The sequence below is a fragment of the Mustela nigripes genome, chromosome 13, assembly GCF_022355385.1.
Source record: "Mustela nigripes isolate SB6536 chromosome 13, MUSNIG.SB6536, whole genome shotgun sequence".
Lineage (NCBI taxonomy): Eukaryota > Metazoa > Chordata > Mammalia > Carnivora > Mustelidae > Mustela > Mustela nigripes.
In genome coordinates this window covers 67189321-67208018 of record NC_081569.1, presented here as the reverse complement: position 1 = coordinate 67208018, position 18698 = coordinate 67189321, and the positions used below count along the sequence as shown (strand labels likewise).

Below are 18698 nucleotides of genomic sequence, written 5' to 3'. Positions count from 1 at the left end.
GGAAGCATCGCTATGTACAGTGGGCAGCTAAAAGCTCTTCCTACATTACTAAGAGGTGGTTCGGAATAATGAAGTAGTCTCTGGGGTCCCTGAAGGTTGGAACGCAGGTGTTCTGGGTCCCAAGCGGCCGGACACTCCTCCAGTTTAACAGTCCAGGACAGTTAAGTCCAGCTCAAAGCGCAGAGTGGTCTGGGGCACCTGCTTACAGGAATCTCCACTTGGCCTCAGCCTCCAGGTCAGCCAGCGGAGGCTCCGGGTACCACCTGCTCAGGATTTCTGCGGTCACGCCACTTCTCGACCCCTCCCACCATTCCCTTCCGCGAGCCGCCATTTTCAATTACGCCTGCCCCCTCTTTGGGGCCTCCTAGGCTTCCGTCCCAGATGATCCCTCCCCGAGGCTGCCACCGCCTCCTCCTTCTCCCGGAGCTAGAGCCACCCCCTCGGCTAGTGGCGTAGCCAGAGTCTGTGTCAGGGCCAGCCAGATAGGGGCGGAGGTCCTGAGCCCTGTCTCGACTCGAGCGGGGGGCCATGGAGAAAGCGGCCCGAGGCGCTTTCCACACCGACTAACGCAGGCCCGTTGCGGCTGCAGGCGCCATGGACCGAGCCCCCGCTGACCAGGTACGTGAGCTCGGGCTGGGCCGGCCGGGCCGGGTGCTGGGGGTCGCCGCTTCCTCCGGAGCAGGCCCTGGTCCCTGAGCGTGGGCCTGGACCGCCGGGGCCCTGGGGTTCCTCCGGGAGCAGACTCCCCTTGCCTGAGAGCCTGGCGGCGCCCCACTCCTGCATTGTTTCAATTGCTGCCTCGGGGATGGGGGCTTTTCCAGCTCTGGTTACTCCCTCCCCCGGACTGGGGACTCGTTTTGGCCCCTCCTCGGTGGTTTGGTGTTAGGGGCCGGAGGACTCCCAAGTTGTCAGTGCTCGCCTGAGAGGAGGGTTTATAACTTCCACCGAGTACCCCCACCCCCCCCGTTTTTGGTTCTGGAATGTGTTTTCAAGGTGGCAAGGCTTTCGAAGGCTTCTCACCCAGTAAGACTGTCACAGAATGTGTGGAAACTACAGATGCAGGGGGATATGGGCTTTTTGGATCAACGTTCCGTTGAGCAGATCATTGTTTTTCGCAGTGGTTTTAGAGAGGTGTTTCCTTTAAGGTATGAAATACTATGGTTTTTCCCCTGCTTTTCTGTCCATTTTGCAAAAATCAGTATTTTTTAAAAACTGAGGTTATATTTTAAGAATGTTGGATCTGAATTATGAATTCATTTCCGAGACCGTTTTCATATTCACAGAGTAGTGCCATTAGTATTCTGTTTTGGTTTTAATTGTATTAAATTCTTGATTATCCATGCGAGTAGTTGCTGGGAGGCAGGGATGATGAAAATGTAAATAATAATCCAAAATAAGCGGTCTCCCCCCCCACCCCCCGCAAAGTGTTAGTATTTTCCGTCCTCGAGACCTCTGTGAAACTTAAAATTTGATGAAATCGAAGTTTATTCACTATGCATTCTCTTCAGTTGAAGGCTTTGCCCAGTGTTGAGGGAGGCAAATAGATGGAGAAAAAGACTAGCGATTTGCCTAATTATTTTACAAATAGATAATTAGTATCTGAGGAAATGAGACAAGATTTCCAGATTTCAGTATATATGTAGCCAGTCAAAGGCAATTTTGATTTTGAAATCTGGCTCTTTTAGCAGACAGATTCCTAGTTGTGTATATTTGGTTTTGTTTTGTTTTGTTTTTACAAAAGCTTTGACTAAAAATATTAGAATATGAATTTGAAAACAGAGATGAGTTTTATGAGATAACATGTAGATTTACCAAAGCAAAATTGATTGGAGTCTCTTAGCTTTCTAGTGACCCGGAGTATCCTATATACAGCCTATATCTAACTTAATGAAAAATATTTTTTAAGGCATCTATCAGAAGTGCTTTTAATATCAAAGCCTGACAATTGAATAGGAAATTTTCTTAAACAATTTTCTTGTATGTGTGTCACTAATGAAAAGGTTAAAAAACTCTTTGGTTCTTCATCATGATGCCAAAACTGTAAGCAGTAATGCTACCATATGTATACTTATGGTTCCTTTCATCTTACAGGAAATATAATTAACTATTTAGCATAGCTATTTATGTGTGGTTATCTTAACAGCAACTGCTGTGAGCAAATTATTGAAACTAGAGAACCTATTCCTCTTTCATCCTACATCTTTCCAAAGTCCACAACCTATTAAAACCTTGTAGAAATGTAAGGATTAGAGAGAAATCATGAATGTAGGTTTTCCGTTGAAGAATTTCTTCCCCTTTTCACTCTAGTACCTCCTGCCTCTTCCTCAGCCTAACCTTAAGTAAGAGAATAATTCTAACTACCCTCTCTTCCCACTTGCTACACACTCACAGGAAACCTAGATACAGAAAAGGGATGCTGCTTTGCCTTGTTCAGGCTGTAGGCAGTTAATTCAGGGGTTGATGGATGACCTGGAAGGAGTGTGCTTCATTTTATATTAGCATTTTTCTGGGGCAAGACTCCATTATTTTCATCATATTCTCAAAAGAATCTTATCACCGAAAAAAGGCTGAGAACTATTTTAATGATAGATTAGTGGCTAGAACTGAGCTTTCTCCACTTTGTGAAGTTCTTCATTGTTTCCATTATACCATAGAGTAATGTAATGACTTCTAGGTTTTTTGGAATGTACTTTTATATTTTTACTAACGAAGTGAATTGAGATAGGTAGAAGTCACTAAAAGTGTATGTGATATGTGTATTTCCATTTTCCTCACAAAATATTTGTTTTTCATTTTAAACCACTGTTCATTTATATTCAGAATTTTGGGGGAATGCCTGCAGCATTAAAACTCACTCATATCATTGCAGTGATTAGCACTTTATAGAAATTTGATTTCTTAAAAAATAGTACTACATACAAACTATGCATTTCACGTTAACCTAATTGAAATCCTTGGAGTATTGCATAAGAATAACTTAAACAAACAAACAAACCTGAGTGTGTTTTGCCTGAAGGTATTCATAGTGCTCTTAAAAAAAAAATCTTTGATAAAAAGATAAATTGTATATATGTTGATCAAGTTTATAAAAAGTAAGTTACTGGGAATACATCCTGGATAATATAATTGCAATAGGGACTGTTGGAAAGAATGTTATATCCAAAAGAGGATCTCAGAAGTATTTTTTTTTTTTAGCAATAAATCAAAACAAGTAATTTAATTGCCAGAGTTAGATGGTCTAAGAACAGTTATTACTTGGTATAATGCCTTTTTTGTTTTTTTTTTTTTTGCCCTTGATGGGCAAAATGTTGGTGTAAAGGGATGTGAAAAACAAATCACAGAGTTTATTTGTTTATAAAGGCTTAATGTTTCTGTTTTTAAGAAGTTTAAGGCCATATTTTGAGATTTTTTAAAAAAATGAACAATGGCCTTAGAAGTGACAAAACACTTGAAGTTTATAGTGTCTTTTGTATTATCAAATAATTTCAATGTTGGCTTAATTTTTAGTACATTAACATCAGATAAGTTCATTTAAAGGTTGTATTTATTTATTTCTTGGAGAGAGAGAGCACACACGAGAGAGAGCGCACAAGCAGTGGGAGCAGCAGGCCAGCAGGCAGAGGGAGAAGCTGGATGTGGTACTTGATCCAGGGACTCTGGGATCATGACCTGAGCCAAAGGCAGATGCTTAACCAACTGAGCCACCCAGGCACCCCTACATAAGTTCTTGGCATCAGGGAAATATAAATCAAAACCATGGTGTGATACCACCTTACACTATTCAGAATTGCTAAAATTAACAAATCAGTAAAGTACAGATGTTGGCAAGGATGTGGAGAAAGGTGAACCCTCCTACACTCTTGGTGGGAATGCAAGCTGGTGCAGCCTCTCTGGAAAACAGTATGGAGGTTCCTCAAAAAGCTGAAAATAGAGCTACCCTACAACCCAGCAACTGCACTATTGGATTTTAAACCAAAGATGCAAATGTAGTGATCCAAAGGGGCCTTGCACCCCAGTGTTTATAGCAGCAATGTCCACAGTAGCCAAACCGAAAAGAGCCCAGTGACAGATGAATGGATAAAGAAGTTGTGTACACACACACAAACCTCCCCCACACACATTGGAATATTACACAGCCATCAAAAATGAAATCTTGCCATTTGCAATGACATGGGTGGAACTAGAGGGTACTATGCTAAGTGAAATAAGTTAATCAGAGAAAGACAATTATCATATGACTTCACTGATACATGGAATTTAGGAAACAAAACAGAAGATCATAGGGGAAGAGAGGACAAAATAAAACAAGTCAAAACCAGAGGGAGAGACAAACCATAAGAGACTCTTAATCTTAGGAAACAGACAGGGTTGCCGGTAGGGGTGAGGGGATGGGGTAACTGGGTGATGGACATTAAGGAGGGGCATGTGATGTAATGAGCACTGGGTATTATATAAGACCAATGATTCACAGGCCTGTACCTCTGAAACCGGTAATACATTATATGTTAGTGGAATTTAAACAAAAAATGTTTATTAAAATAAATGTAATAAATTAAATTAAATTAATGTAAATTAAATAAATAAAATAAATTAAATTAAATATAATAAATTAAATAAAAAAAAAGAATTTATAAAACTGTGGATCACCAGTGTCTTTAACTTTTAGAAAAGCAAACATAACAAATACACATAACCTTGTGCAGAGTGCTATTCACCAATAAAGATACAAAATCACCTGGTTTATATTCTTTTTTTAAAATAACTGATAAACTTCAAATAGTATCAGCGTTGCAAACTAAATATATTCTAAATAAGTTACTATAAAACATTTATTATTCACTACTACTTGTAATTGGCCTTAATGAATATAAGTAAATGATTTATTTTAACAGGTTTAAAAAAATACTTTTATAATCAAAAGGAAAGTAAAATAACCTTTGGAAATTTAACTTTATTATTATTTTTTTAGATTTCCTTATTTGACAAGGAGAGAGTAGAGGGAGTAGGGAAGGAGGAGGGAGAGGGGAAGCAGATTCCTTGTTGAATGGGGAGCCTAATGTGGTGCTGGATCCCAGGGCCCCAAGACCATGACCTGAGCCAAAACCAAGAGTCTGACACTCAAGCAACTGAGCCACCCAGGCACCCTGACCATTGGAAATTTAAAAAGACATTTTTCCCTAAGCCCTTAATCAAGAGGAAATAAAAAAGTAGAATTATGGGTTATTGAAATAGTAATACACATGAAGGGGTCCCTGGGTGGCTCAGTCATTAAACATCTGCCTTCAGCTCAGGTCATGATTAGGTCCTGGGATTGAGCACTGCATGGGGCTCCCTGCTCGGCGGGTAGCCTGCTTCTCCCTCTCCCATTCTACCTGATTGTGCTCCCTCTCTCACTGTGTCTCTCTCTGTCAAATAAATAAAATCTTAAAAAAAAAAAAAAGTAATACATATGAAAACCTATGGGATGTGGCTGAAGCTATACTCTGAGGCAAATGCATAGTTAGAAATGCTTTCATTATTAAATATTTTAAAAGGTAAATAAAGTGTCCAGGGTTAGAAGTTAGTAGGGAAAGTGTATCAAAGCAAGAGAGGAAAAGAAATATAAAACCAGAAATTAATAAATTAGGTAATCCAAAAACCACTGTTAAATTTAGAGAGCTGATTTTTAGAAAAGTATCATCAGGTTTTAAATAGGATTAGTAGTAGTCTATTTTAAGAAAAGAGGAAGAGTTTTGAATAGTAAATCAAGTGGACAGTCTTAGTTAAATATTTTGTGTCTTTTTTTCTCAGTATTTTCTGAAGTCTTATAAAACCTACATATATAACCAATACAGTTGATTTGTCAAGTGTTTACTTGCCATAGAAGTCCTTCCAGTCGAAAGCAATATAGCCAGCGGGTATCTCTTAAGCATTATTCATTTTTTCCTTTGGAATACATTTATTTTTCTTGCCCATTAGATATAAAATACCTTAATGTTTGATGTATTATATTTTTACCTTAATATAGAAAGGATGTAGAGGCTTTCCATGGTCATATTTTTTCTGTAGGTGTGTGGTACATACTGAAATTTCACTGTGGGGAGAATGCCTTATTATGTTCTACTTCAGTTTTGATTCTAAGTGGGTGTTTTTTTTCTGTTGCTTAATCTGGAAAAATTATTTGCACTCTTCTGGCGGTTCTATCCCAGAGGAGTTTAGTGTGCATTTCCTGCCATTGGGTGCTTCATAGTAATGTTTGTCCATTTTTCTTAAACCAGTCTAGTACAGCACTTTTCCCAGAACATGTACTCATTGCATATTTATTGAATTTATATAGACTTTCAGTGATCTGAGTGCATTTGTTTAATCTATTCTTTTAAAGAAGGGTTTTATATTTTCATGTTCTGATAAATTCTTGGGTTATCTAGATTATTCACATCAAAGAAGGTTTTTTATTATGATTTGTTTTAATATATGCTAATTTTTTTTTTTTTTTTTTTAAGATTTCACTTATCCATTTGACAGAGAGAGATCTCAAGCAGGCAGAGAGGCAGGCAGAGAGAGTGAGAGGGAAGCAGGCTCCCCGCTGAGCAGAGAGCCCGGTGCGGGGCTTGATCCCAGGACCCTGAGATCATGACCTGAGCCGAAGGCAGTGGCCTAACCCACTGAGCCACCCAGAAGCCCCTAATATATGCTAAATTTAAAAGGAATGTGAAACTGCTTATTATTTTTTTCCCATACAGGTTTTGGGATTATTATAATTTTTTTACTCATTTGTAAAATTCTGAAATAATATCTGAAAGATAAAGATAATTTTACTATATAGGTTTTTTTTTTAAAGCAAATAGTGGTACAGGAATAGTAGACTTTGTGTAGTTTAGACTTACTTTATATTTATGTTTACTTTAAGGAGACAACTCTGCTATAAAGTTTCCTATTCCTAAAAAATAGATCTTGTCAAAAGTAGACCAAAAAATTCAAACTAAGGAATATCCTTGTATGAAATAACTAGCCCAATTTTTTTTATAATGTTTTGTTGTCTACTATGTAGGAAACATTTGATTTCTATACTAATTTAATTAAAATATTGCCAGAACTTGTTACTTAACAATTGTCTGTGTGGGCTTTATTATGTAGAATTTTAAGAATAATTTTGGATTTAACTTTACTTTTTTAGGCCCGAGAATAGCACATGCTTCATTTTAATTTATGATACTAAAGGCCCCAAAGTCACAACAACAACTTTTAAGACCATAGAAGAGTTGTAACTGTAGGAGAAAGTTTGCCAGTCTGTTCCTACTAGTGACATCTTCTGTTTGTGCAGCTGTTGACTATAGCAGCTTCTCTTTTTTACTAAAAACAAAGGATCACTTCAGTGTTTGTGAGTTTTATTGTTGAACTCAGATATCTAGAATTGCACTTAGAATAGAAATATTACAAACTTTGATATTTAAGGGTATATAGTGTATATATGTACAGATAACAGTTATAAATTGTGTGTGATACTTTTTTGACCATGAGTTGCCTAAGTTCATAAAACTCTTACAAAGAAAAATGAAACAAAGTATAAAAACTTGTTGCAAATTTTGACTTGAGCAAGAAGTTGAATTTGTTTCCAAAGTAATTTATGAGTTGGTACTATTTGGAGAGAGGTATCATGAAACTTATTATTTTTAAATCATTTTATTTCTTTATATTAGTATTGTTTCCTTTTCATATGGAAATTTGATGTAATCATATTCCTTGCATTTAAAAATTCCTAATGCCTTTTTTGGTTTGTTTTTTGTCCTAATGTCTTCTATACAGATCTATAAAACTGTTCAGAGAGTACTCATATGTTCGGAAAGACTTAAGATTTTTCACAGATATACTACAAATTAAATTTTCAGTATAGTTAAAATGTGATTTATGTTTTCCCTCTTTTTATGCCTATGCATGAACTATAAAAGCAGGTTTCCCTTATCTGTGCATTATTGTTGAAAATCAACCTTTCCCCCTAATTTCCTCCTGGGGAAGCATTTATTAGATTAATATTTTATACCTTACACAAATGATTTTTGAGTTCTGTTGACGGTGAAAATTACGGATTTAGGCTATTAGCATTTGAAGGAGTTTTTGCCTTCAAGGTTGAAATTCAAGAAGCCAGCTTCAGGTCACAGATACTGTATTAGTAAATGCAAGTACTATCTCTCTTTCATATTTGGTTAATAGTATAAAAGTACATTTCAAAGTTTAATCAGGTAGGAAGGATATTGAATTAATACTGCTATAAATAGTTCAGATTTCTTCTCTTCCCACTTCTTTGTAAGTATTCTGAATATTTCCGGGGGCTCTTTATAGAGAATAATTTATCTGAATAAAGGCTATTTATTGAGCATATCAAGTCTTTAGATTTTATCTTCAGATTTTGGTGCATTTGTTACTGATTACCTTTGTGAGAAACATGCCTGATACTTATTCTGGGAACTCTGCCTTGCTCAGAACTTCCAATAAATGCCATCCTTCTGGGTTTGTTGGGCAAAAGTTCTAGTTAGGACTATTGCTTTGAGGTAATTGATTTGAAAGATTGAAACATTGGATTGCATTTCATTTACTCTTTTCTGAAAGAAGTGTGTAATATCTTTTTAGATTGTGGTGTTTATGTGGTTTTATACATTCTACCTTTGCAGAATGTGCCCATAATTTTTTTTGTTATTAAATTTCAAGAATTTGTTATTAAAAACATAAGGAAAACTGCATTAAAACAGTGTATAGCTGAATGAATTATAAGGTGAATTCCTTGTAATTATCACCCAAGTTAAGATACAGAACATTGTCAGGCCCTCATAATCTTTTTAGATGCCCTCCTTGTGATCACAACTCTTTCACATGAGTAATTTCATATGAGTAATTCCTATCCTGACTTTTATCCCAGATCTTTCTTATTTTTCTTTATAGTTTCATCACCCACATATGAATCCTAAAATACTTTAGTTTTTTAAATATATCTTTTAAACTTCTGTAGATTTTTTTGTGAGAAAAGATACTAAATACTAAAATGGGAGTACATATTCTGGATTACTTTAGTTTACTCAAGTTGTCTACTGGGAAACTGAAGTACTCATTTTTTCTTTTTTACTAGTTTGTGAACCAGAAGTTTCTTGCTCATATTGTTAGGTATTTTTTTTCATTAGTCTTGGACACTTTCTTTCTTTATAATTAAACTATACTTACCTAATTTCCTGAAATGGATAGAAATAGACTGTTTTTTAGACTAGTCAAATAAATATAAAGTGATTATCCTTCAGAACTCTGTTTAATGACTTTCCCTCCTAACAAAATTAGTTAAAAGCATTGTTTGTCTGAAGAGCTAGATTTCTTACTACCAGCTTTATTTTTGGACTCAAGTCTACTTCCTTGTACTCTTGATTGTTTTAACAGCTTTGGTTATGTAAGAAATGATTTCATTAAAATGCAATAACTTAAAAAAATGCAATAACTTTTGATAAACCTTTCCCTCTTTTATTTGATGGCTTTGCCTTAATAATCGTATTTAGTTATTTTAATTTGACATTGCTGTTCTTTTGGATGTTTTCTAATACTAAGGATATCTAATTACTATGTGTAAGCCCTGTCTTTTCCATTGTTAAACTGTGGATCTGTATTAAGTTTTTTGCTACTTTATTAAATGTGTGGTTTACTTTCTCTTTGAAGAATGTCAAGCTGTCAGCTGAGGTAGAGCCATTTATTCCCCAGAAGAAGAATCCTGATACATTTATGATCCCGATGGCACTCCCAAATGATAATGGAAATGTATCTGGTGTAGAACCAACTCCAATTCCCAGCTACCTGATTACTTGTTATCCATTTGTGCAGGAAAACCAGTCCAATAGGTAATTTGTTTATTATTATTTTCTTTTTTGTAGGGGGTGGGTAAGGAACAGAAATTGGCAAGACATACTTCTTCATTTTTTCCTTTTGTAACTTTTTCTTTTTTCAGGTTTATTTTATTATTATTATTATTATTATTATCTCTACAGCCAACATGGGGCTTCAGTTTGCAAGCTTGAGATTAAGAGTCCCATGGTCCACCAACTGAGCCAGCCAGGCAGCCCTCCATTTTAAACATTAAACATTAGCCATTTCTCTTTTTTTAAGAGAAGTAAATAAAACCAAATGAAGCAGAAATTTTAATTGTTAACATGGTTTATTTTCTCATTCTTTCTAAGAGGAAAAGTTTTTGGACTCCTACAGTAAGTCATTAAAATTACTTTGAAATAAGTTGATACAAAGGGAGGAATGAATATTCAGAAAGTGGTGAATGGAAACCCCTTTTTAAGTTTAGGTATTTAATCATAATTTTCAGGACAGTTGGGCATAAGAATAAAATACCAAAGGATATGGGACGCCTGGGTGGCTCAGTTGGTTAAGTGGCTGCCTTCGGCTCAGGTCATGATCCCAGCGTCCTGGGATTGAGTCCCACATCAGGCTCCTTGCTTGGCGGGGAGCCTGCTTCTCCCTCTGCCTCTGCCTGCCACTCTGTCTGCCTGTGCTTGCTCTCGCTTCTCTCTCTATGACAAATAAATAAATAAAATCTTAAAAAAAAAAAATACCAAGGGATAGTCCTTAACATTAAAATGTTTATGGTTAACATATATTTCCGGACTCTGATTCTAGTTTAAATTTAGCCTCTGCTATAGTCACAGGGTGATTTAGCAAAATGCTTGCAGTTCAGATAATATGTGAAGTGGTGGTTAGGGTGTAACTTGTGATAGTCATGATAGCCTTTTTAATGCTGCTTAGACTATCTGAGTGATTAGTGCTTTGTTAGTGTAATTCATGTTACTGCTATATTAAAGTATTTTTTTTAATGTGCTGTATAAAGTACTTTCAGCCTTTCACAAGTAATATACATAGAAAATACTTCTCTAGCATCTTGGATAAATGGATGAGACAGCTGAGCTCTAGCCTCTGCCCAGCCCCCCAAAAGCAAAGGCAGTCAGTATTTCTGCACCCCTGTATAAAGCCATGGTGTGGTACACTAGTGTGCCAAGGCACATTCTTTCAGATATTCTCGATGTAAGAGATATGAGACCGTGAAGCCACTGTATGAAATATGAACTATTCAGGTTAATAATTTCTAAAACCCTGTAGTTTTCAGGATTGGACAAAGAGTAAGGGATCCTTCTCAGTTGAAGTTCGCATAATGTCAAAAAATTTTGACCTGTATGGGGCTACGTTTAAAGCAACTTAAAACTAAATTTAATAATACTATTATTTTTGTATTTGACAAAATGGCCCAGTATAAAGTACAATTAATTTTTCTTGTTTTTTTTTAAATATTTTATTTATTTATTTAACAGAGAAAGAGAGAGAGAGAAATAACAAGCAGGCAGAGAGGAAGGCCGAGAGAGGGGAAAGCAAGGCTCCCTGCTAAACAGAGAGACTGATGTGGGGCTCCATCCCAGGACCCTGAGATCATGATCTGAGCCGAAGGCAGAGGCTTAACCCACTGAGCCACTCAGGCGCCCCTCAATTAATTTTTCTTACCATACTAAATAATCTTTGAGAATTCATGAGTAAACCAGCCAGTGGATTAAAATTATTTTTTAAAATTATGACAGTGAACATTTTTCCATTGTGCTTTGCTGTGGGATTAGTGAGGAAAAGCTCAATGCTCCAGCTCCCCATGGCCCCTCATTCTTCAGCAGCAACCTTTTGTAAGGACTGCTGAGACAGGAAGAGTCTTGCTGATGCTGCATAGGAATTGCACTAGGAAAGGCTCTAATGCTAGAGATAGGATGGTAATGTTAGGCTTGCCTCTTCTCTTCTTGACTTGGAACCTGCTTCCATTGTCAAGGAGGGGAGCCAGGAAAAGAGCTTGACTTGGCCAGATGATTCCTGGAGTACAGGAGAGGAGTAGGAGGCCCTGGGACTGAACTGAAAAATGAGAAGTGGAAGAATCAAATCACCCATTGTAATGGTCACCTTACACAGTGTTCACATTACTCTTCTTTTTGCAGAGGCCATCACAGTGGTTAGCATTGGATGGGGACTTAGGATTCCTTTGTTTACAGATCCAGCAGCTAGGGGTTTTACTTCTAGGAAGAAATAGTTTGAGGAGGTTGAGGAGAGAGTTATAAATAAGAATGATATGTACTTTTAAAATTTTGCAATGCAGTAGATCAGGTTGAATTCCTTTATACTGTCATTTAAGTTGTTACTACATGTATATAATAATCTCTAATTACAGCAAAGAAATAAGGTGATAATTTTATCTCCTTTTTATTATGAAGGCACCTTTCTGTACTTTTTAAAATTAAAATGCATTAAGAAATTTTGCTTCAGCATTATTTTCAGACTTCTCAATAGATTTGTTCTTTATTTGATTTTAACAGACAGTTTCCGTTATATAACAATGATATACGATGGCAACAGCCCAATCCAAACCCTGCTGGACCGTACCTTGCCTACCCCATTATATCTGCTCAGCCTCCTGTTTCTACAGAGTATACATATTATCAGCTGATGCCAGCACCATGTGCCCAAGTTATGGGATTCTATCATCCTTTTCCTACACCTTACTCCAACACCTTTCAGGCCGCAAGTACTGTAAATACTATAACCACAGAATGCACTGAGCGTCCAAATCAGCTTGGACAGGTCTTCCCATTGTCCAGTCATCGAAGCAGAAACAGTAACAGAGGACCAGTTGTACCAAAAGTAAGTAACTTATTTTGCTTGGCTTTTATGTTTGATATTTCTGTTGTTAATAATAATGGAAGTAATTTGCTACTTGTATTGGTTAGCTTTCATGCTGAATTTACTATCACATTCCATTCACTGTTATAAAATAGTCAAGGATAGAACATTTATAAAATAATTTTTTCTGTTTTTTATTGTGCCTTATTCTTTTTTTTTTTTTTTTTAAGATTTTATTTATTTATTTGACAGACAGAGATCACAAGTAGGCAGAGAGGCAGGCAGAGAGAGAGAAGAGGAAGCAGGCTTCCTGCGGAGCAGGCAGCCCGATGTGGGGCTCGATCCCAGGACCCTGGGATTGTGACCTGAGCTGAAAGCAGAGGCTTTAACCCACTGAGCCACCCAGGCACTACTGTTGTGCCTTATTCTTAATTGATGATTGATTTACAGCCATCTTCAGGTTTCTTGAGAGTTTTATGTAATCATTATACACAGGTATTTCCAAATTGTTTTAATTTAATGATAAAAATTGCATAGTGACACCAGTGTTTGTAAGTGGTAGTTTGGATCCTATGCTAGTGGTGTTGAATGACTAATGCACTTCATATATTTCAGTCCTCAGAAATCAGCAGGAGATACTATGGAGGACATTTGTGATTCACTCAATCCCCTCAACTTCATTGTTGCTATTCTGTGAATTTTTAGTAGCAATAGTACTTTGTTATTAAAGTGTTGCTTTACTATATTATGTGAATACAAGGTCTCCTTGAGCTGAAGAAAATGAAAGATAGATGTGTGAAACCACTCTTAAGATCAGCCTTTTGACTAAGTTAAAAAAAAGGGGGGGGGGAGACACACAGGCCTGAAAACACAATAGATTTAATGCTTATTCTAGGTAACTATTTCTTAACTAAAAGGTTACTTTTATATTGAGGCCTTAATGCAAAGCAAGTAAAAAGAAAAACATGTTTCTTCTCAGCAATTTTGAGCTAATAGAAGGCAGAGTGATTTCCTAAATGCATCTTATGGCTCTGTCATCAAGGAGTTGATGCTTTCGTAGATTCCATTAGCCTAGTTTCTTCAGTGAAAAATCTTTGATGTTTTTTGGCATACTTTTTACAAATTAAAATACAAACATGCAGCCAGCTTGCTTTAAAAAGCTTTTAGTCTTTGTTCATCAAAACACTAGGTCAAGGGAAATTGTTTTGGGACCTCTGGAGAATGTAAAGAAACAATTATGGGAAATAATAGAGTAGTATATAACTTTCAGATGCTAAAGAAACATGATTTCTCAGCGCGCCTTTCCAGCACTTCACTTTAGGAAGTTAAATTCAGAATTCTGTTGTATAAATTGCTATTAAGTGATGAATACTTCTGTTTTAAAAAATGAAGGAAAGGCTCAACTTTTTTATATTTTGTTTTTAAGCTCTAAAGCAGAAATTTTTTGGATTTTCTTACTATCATGAAAGGAAAATTTATCTCCTGGATGAGCTACTTTTTCAGTACCCTTTTTAAGTACCTTTTTAGTACTACCTTTTTAGAACCCTTCTAAATAAAAATTTACAAACCCTTATATGGCATGATTATACTTCTGTCATTTATTATTTATTGAGAAAATATGAAGTACAAGTAATATAAAATGTATTAATATTTTATTAGTCATAGTAGTGTTAATAGTTATTTGAAAAATAGTATTAAAATGTGTATCTATAATATATCATTTAATGTATAATTAAATGCAGATAATGTCATGAATTCCTAACACAGTAACCCTCTTTTCCCATGGGTTGGGAGGCACTAATTTAGAGCATACATTTAGGTGTGTTCCATAGTGGATATGTATTTTATAATGTAGTACACTGAGTAGGATTTTAAATTATTATTTTTGTGTGTGTGTGCTTAAATCAGCAACAGCTTTTACAACAGCACATAAAAAGCAAAAGGCCACTGGTGAAAAATGTAGCTACTCAGAAAGAGACAAATGCAGCGGGTCCTGATAATCGATCAAAAATTGTGCTTCTGGTAGATGCTTCACAACAAACTGGTAAGCAAGAGTGTTTATGTATACATCATTGATTTTCGTCTGTTTTCATGTATTGATTTTATAATTGTGGACTGTACCACGTTTCAGGATTCTAGACTTTCATCCTTTCATTTATCCTGCCACTTTGTGAAATTCTCTAGGAAGGATAAAAGCAGTCCATATCCGTAATGTTCTTTCAGCTTGTTTGCTGGCTAATGTGCAATTTTGAGGAGGATTTGAGGTGTCCTTATTCCTGTGTAGTAGTGGAGCAGTTCAGAAATCAGAGATGGAATATTGCAGACATTGTAAGAATTTGAGGACTATTCTGGCAGAAATCAAAATTGTATGTTTTTATAAATAGTTTAAATCTCTTTATAAAATACTCTAATATTATATAATATGTTTATAGAAATAACTTGGCAAATTTTCTGTGCCACATTTTAGCATAGATCTGAAACAAAGGTGAGTGGCACATATATCCTATCAAGCAAGTAAGAATTTTGGACTAGTTGGATATTTTTTGTCCAGAGTTTATTAGAAGACTATATATAAATTTTAAGGAAGCTTTATTCTGGTAATAGATAAAAATTAATATTTTCCAGTTTATATCATTAAATTCTAGTTTGTATCTCTGTTCTCAGCTTAATGGCTACAGAGTAGATCGGTAACTCTCTCCTCACCCATAGTCACTGATGCTAGTAAAAATTTTTAATGATCCAAGGCCAAGAATTAGATCTGCTCAAAGGCACATTTACTTTTTTACCCCTCTGTAGTTTCCACTCTGACTTAAAATAAATTTGGCAGTGCATACTTTCTTTCATTTGGGTTGCACCTTTTCGTTTGTGACACAAATTCAGGTTTTTGTTTTTTGTTTTTGTGGGTTTTTTTTGTTTTGTTTTGTTTTTTGTTTTTTGGCAATTGCTTAGATCCATTAGGAGTAAGAGGATCTGGGAATCCATTAAAAAACAGTCTTGTTGCTGGTACAGTCATTGTGTGTAGTTTGTAGTCATAAAGCAGTGAGATTAATGAACTAACAAATGCTTGGAGAGGCTATAGAAAAGAATCACAATGTAATACATTGCAAAGTTTTCTATGTTTTGGTTATTCCTAATTATAGTGACTTATTTCTACATGCTTTAAACCCTGGGACTGGTTTTAAAAATCCTTACTTCTTTAGTTTGTTCCTTTAGTGACCACAAACACAATCTTCTGAAGCATAATAATTCGAAAATGAATAGATGATCCATTAGCAAAACAAAAAGGCAGCCTACTGAATGGGAGAAGATATTTGCAAATGGTATATCCAATAAGGGTTAATATCTAAAATATTTACTCAGTACCAAAAAACCCAGATAATCCAATTTAAATTGGCCAGGGGATCTGAATAGACATTTTTCCAAAGAAGATCTACAAAAGGCCAGCAGACACATGAAAAGATGCTCAACATCACTAATCAGGGAAATATAAATCAAAACCGCAACAAGATATCACCTTATCCCTGTTAGTGTGGCTAGAATAAAAAAGACAAGAAATAACAAGTGTTTGTGAAGATGTGAAGAAAAAAGAACCCTCGTGTATTGGAAATGTAAATTGGTGCAGCTGCTATGGAAAACAGTGTGGACATTCCTCAAAAAACTAGAACTAGAGATACCAAGTGATCCAGTAATTCCATTACTGGGTATTTTACCCCCCCAAAAATAAAAACACTCATTTGAAAAGATATATTCACTCCTATGTTCATTGTGCCATTATTTACAGTAGCCCTGATAAGAAAGCAATCCAAATGTCAAAAGTAAATGAACGGAGAATGGATAAAGAAGATGTGGTGTATATATACAATGGAATATTACACAAGCATAAACAAGGATAAAATCTTGCCATTTGCAACAACATGGGTGGACCCAGAAGCTATAATGCTAAGTGAAATAAGTCAGATGGAATCTTAAAATCTTATATGTAGAATCTTTAAAAAGGCGGGGAAAAACCCCTGCAGAAATAGGCCCATAAACACAGAGAACCAAAATTGATGGTTGTCAGAGGGTTGGGAGTAAATTAGTGGTAGCTACACTTGTGGTGAGCAAAGCGTAATGTATAGACACTTGCAGCATCACTGTGTTGTACACTTAGAGCTAATGTAATATTGTATGTCAACTATGCTTTGATAGAAGTGAAAAGAAAATGAAAATGAAGGTAAAATTTGATTAGAAGATAGTACATTTTATCAGTATTCCTACTCTTTAGTTTTTTTCAAATTCTGAGGATTTTACATCCTATTAGTATTTTTGTTTAATTTGTTTTTAATTTCTGAGGATTAATTGGTATCAGTCACAGATAGACTGAAATATTAGAACTTAAAGGAACTTGTAACAAGTTTTTATTCTTGAACATAAGCTTGTATTTAATGAGCTTAACAAGAATACTAGGTATGATATACAAAAGTGCATTTCAGTGTGTTACAAACAAAATTTGAGAAAAGATAGTGTTTATAATAGCAACAAATACATCAGTTTCTGGGAATGAACTTGGCAAAAGATGTACCAGACATTTATGCGGAAGATCTTAACTTTATGGTAGGATATTAAAAACAACAACAACTAGATATCCTATTTGTATAGGACGATTTGATACTGCAAATGGCATTTTTCCCAAGTCAGTACTCAGTCCGTAGATTCAGTGCAGTTCTAATCAAAATTTTAATAGGAATTTTTTTGGGAACTTGATAAACTAATTCTAAAAGGATCATTTGTCTGAAAAGAAAAGAACTTTTTTTTCTAAATATCAAGACCTGTTAAACTATCTTACTTCTTGTAGACTTACATAAAAAATGCACTATACAAAAGTTAGAAGAGGGGACCCAGAAACAGATTCACATGTATGTGAAAACATGTGGAAAATAACAGAGATAGCATTACAGATACCTAATTTACACCCCACGCAAATCTTTTTAGGTGGATTAAGGACAAATGGAAAAACCACAGTAGAAGAAAATAGAGGCAGGTGTCTTTATGACTGCTGGGAGAGAACTATTTCTCAAATAAATTCTGTCAAAAGTGAGTGAATAAGTGAAAGAATAAGCCACAAACTTGGAAACGATTTATACGATGCCTGTCACTAATAAAGTATTAGTATGAAGACATGAAAAATTCATATGAATGAATAAGAAAATGATCCCACCTTGTTCTCAGGGCCTTGGGACACAGCACCAGGGGGCTGAAACAGTGTGGTGGGACTATAGGAAAGCTTCCAAATGTTTAGTAACAGGTGACAAGAGAAGTTTAGAACATCCACTCAGTGGGATAATATGGAAATGAAATTAAATTAAAATTTTGAAGAACATTTACATAATATTAAACAGCCCAACTCAAAATTATATTGATGCTGTATGTAAAAGTTATGGGCAGAAATATAGAAAAAGGAAAATTGTTATTTGTTAGGATAGGAGGACATTGCAAGAGTTTTTTAAATGTCTTTTGATTACAGTTTCTGAAATAATTAATAATGCAAAACCCCAAAACAGTCCAGGTATCCCATCAGTGGTACAAAGGATAAATACTGTGTGGTACGTTTATCATACATAGGCATACATAGGATTCCAGTGACATTAATGAATTACAGCCACATGCAGTAGAATCTCAAAACTAATGTTGAGGGGATGGGGCACACTGGGAAGCAGGTCACAAAAGAAAATGGACAGTATAATTTCATTTTTATAAGTGAAAACTGTAAAATTAGATGATTTATGTTTTAGTAATTCAAAAATCCATGAAAAAAGTATTTTAAAAAGTGAGAAAATGATAAACACAGAATTCCATGTGGAGGTAACTTCTGGGGGAGGAAGAGGATGCAGTGGTAGAGGGGGTATGCAGTGGACTTCAAAAAAGACTGGTATTGTTATTTTTCTGAAATGGGTAATGGTGGTTTGTTTTAATATTTATACAAATATTTTATTCTCTTGTCATAATAAATACATGTCATAAACCAGCTTGTCAGGAACATCTTACCTTTTTATGATCTT

At 35.6% G+C, this 18698-nt stretch overlaps 1 protein-coding gene across 1 annotated transcript in view; it reads left to right on the top strand.

The window, feature by feature from the left end:
* Window positions 1–429: 429 nt before the first annotated feature.
* Window positions 430–18698, top strand: part of SECISBP2L (SECIS binding protein 2 like) — a 59026-nt gene continuing 40757 nt past the window's right edge. Inside the window, exons 1-4 of the mRNA XM_059372783.1 lie at window positions 430–618; window positions 9673–9851; window positions 12357–12681; window positions 14569–14704. Of these exons, the coding sequence (XP_059228766.1) occupies window positions 595–618; window positions 9673–9851; window positions 12357–12681; window positions 14569–14704 (664 nt within the window). The 5' untranslated portion in view covers window positions 430–594. The remainder of the gene's footprint in view (window positions 619–9672; window positions 9852–12356; window positions 12682–14568; window positions 14705–18698) is intronic.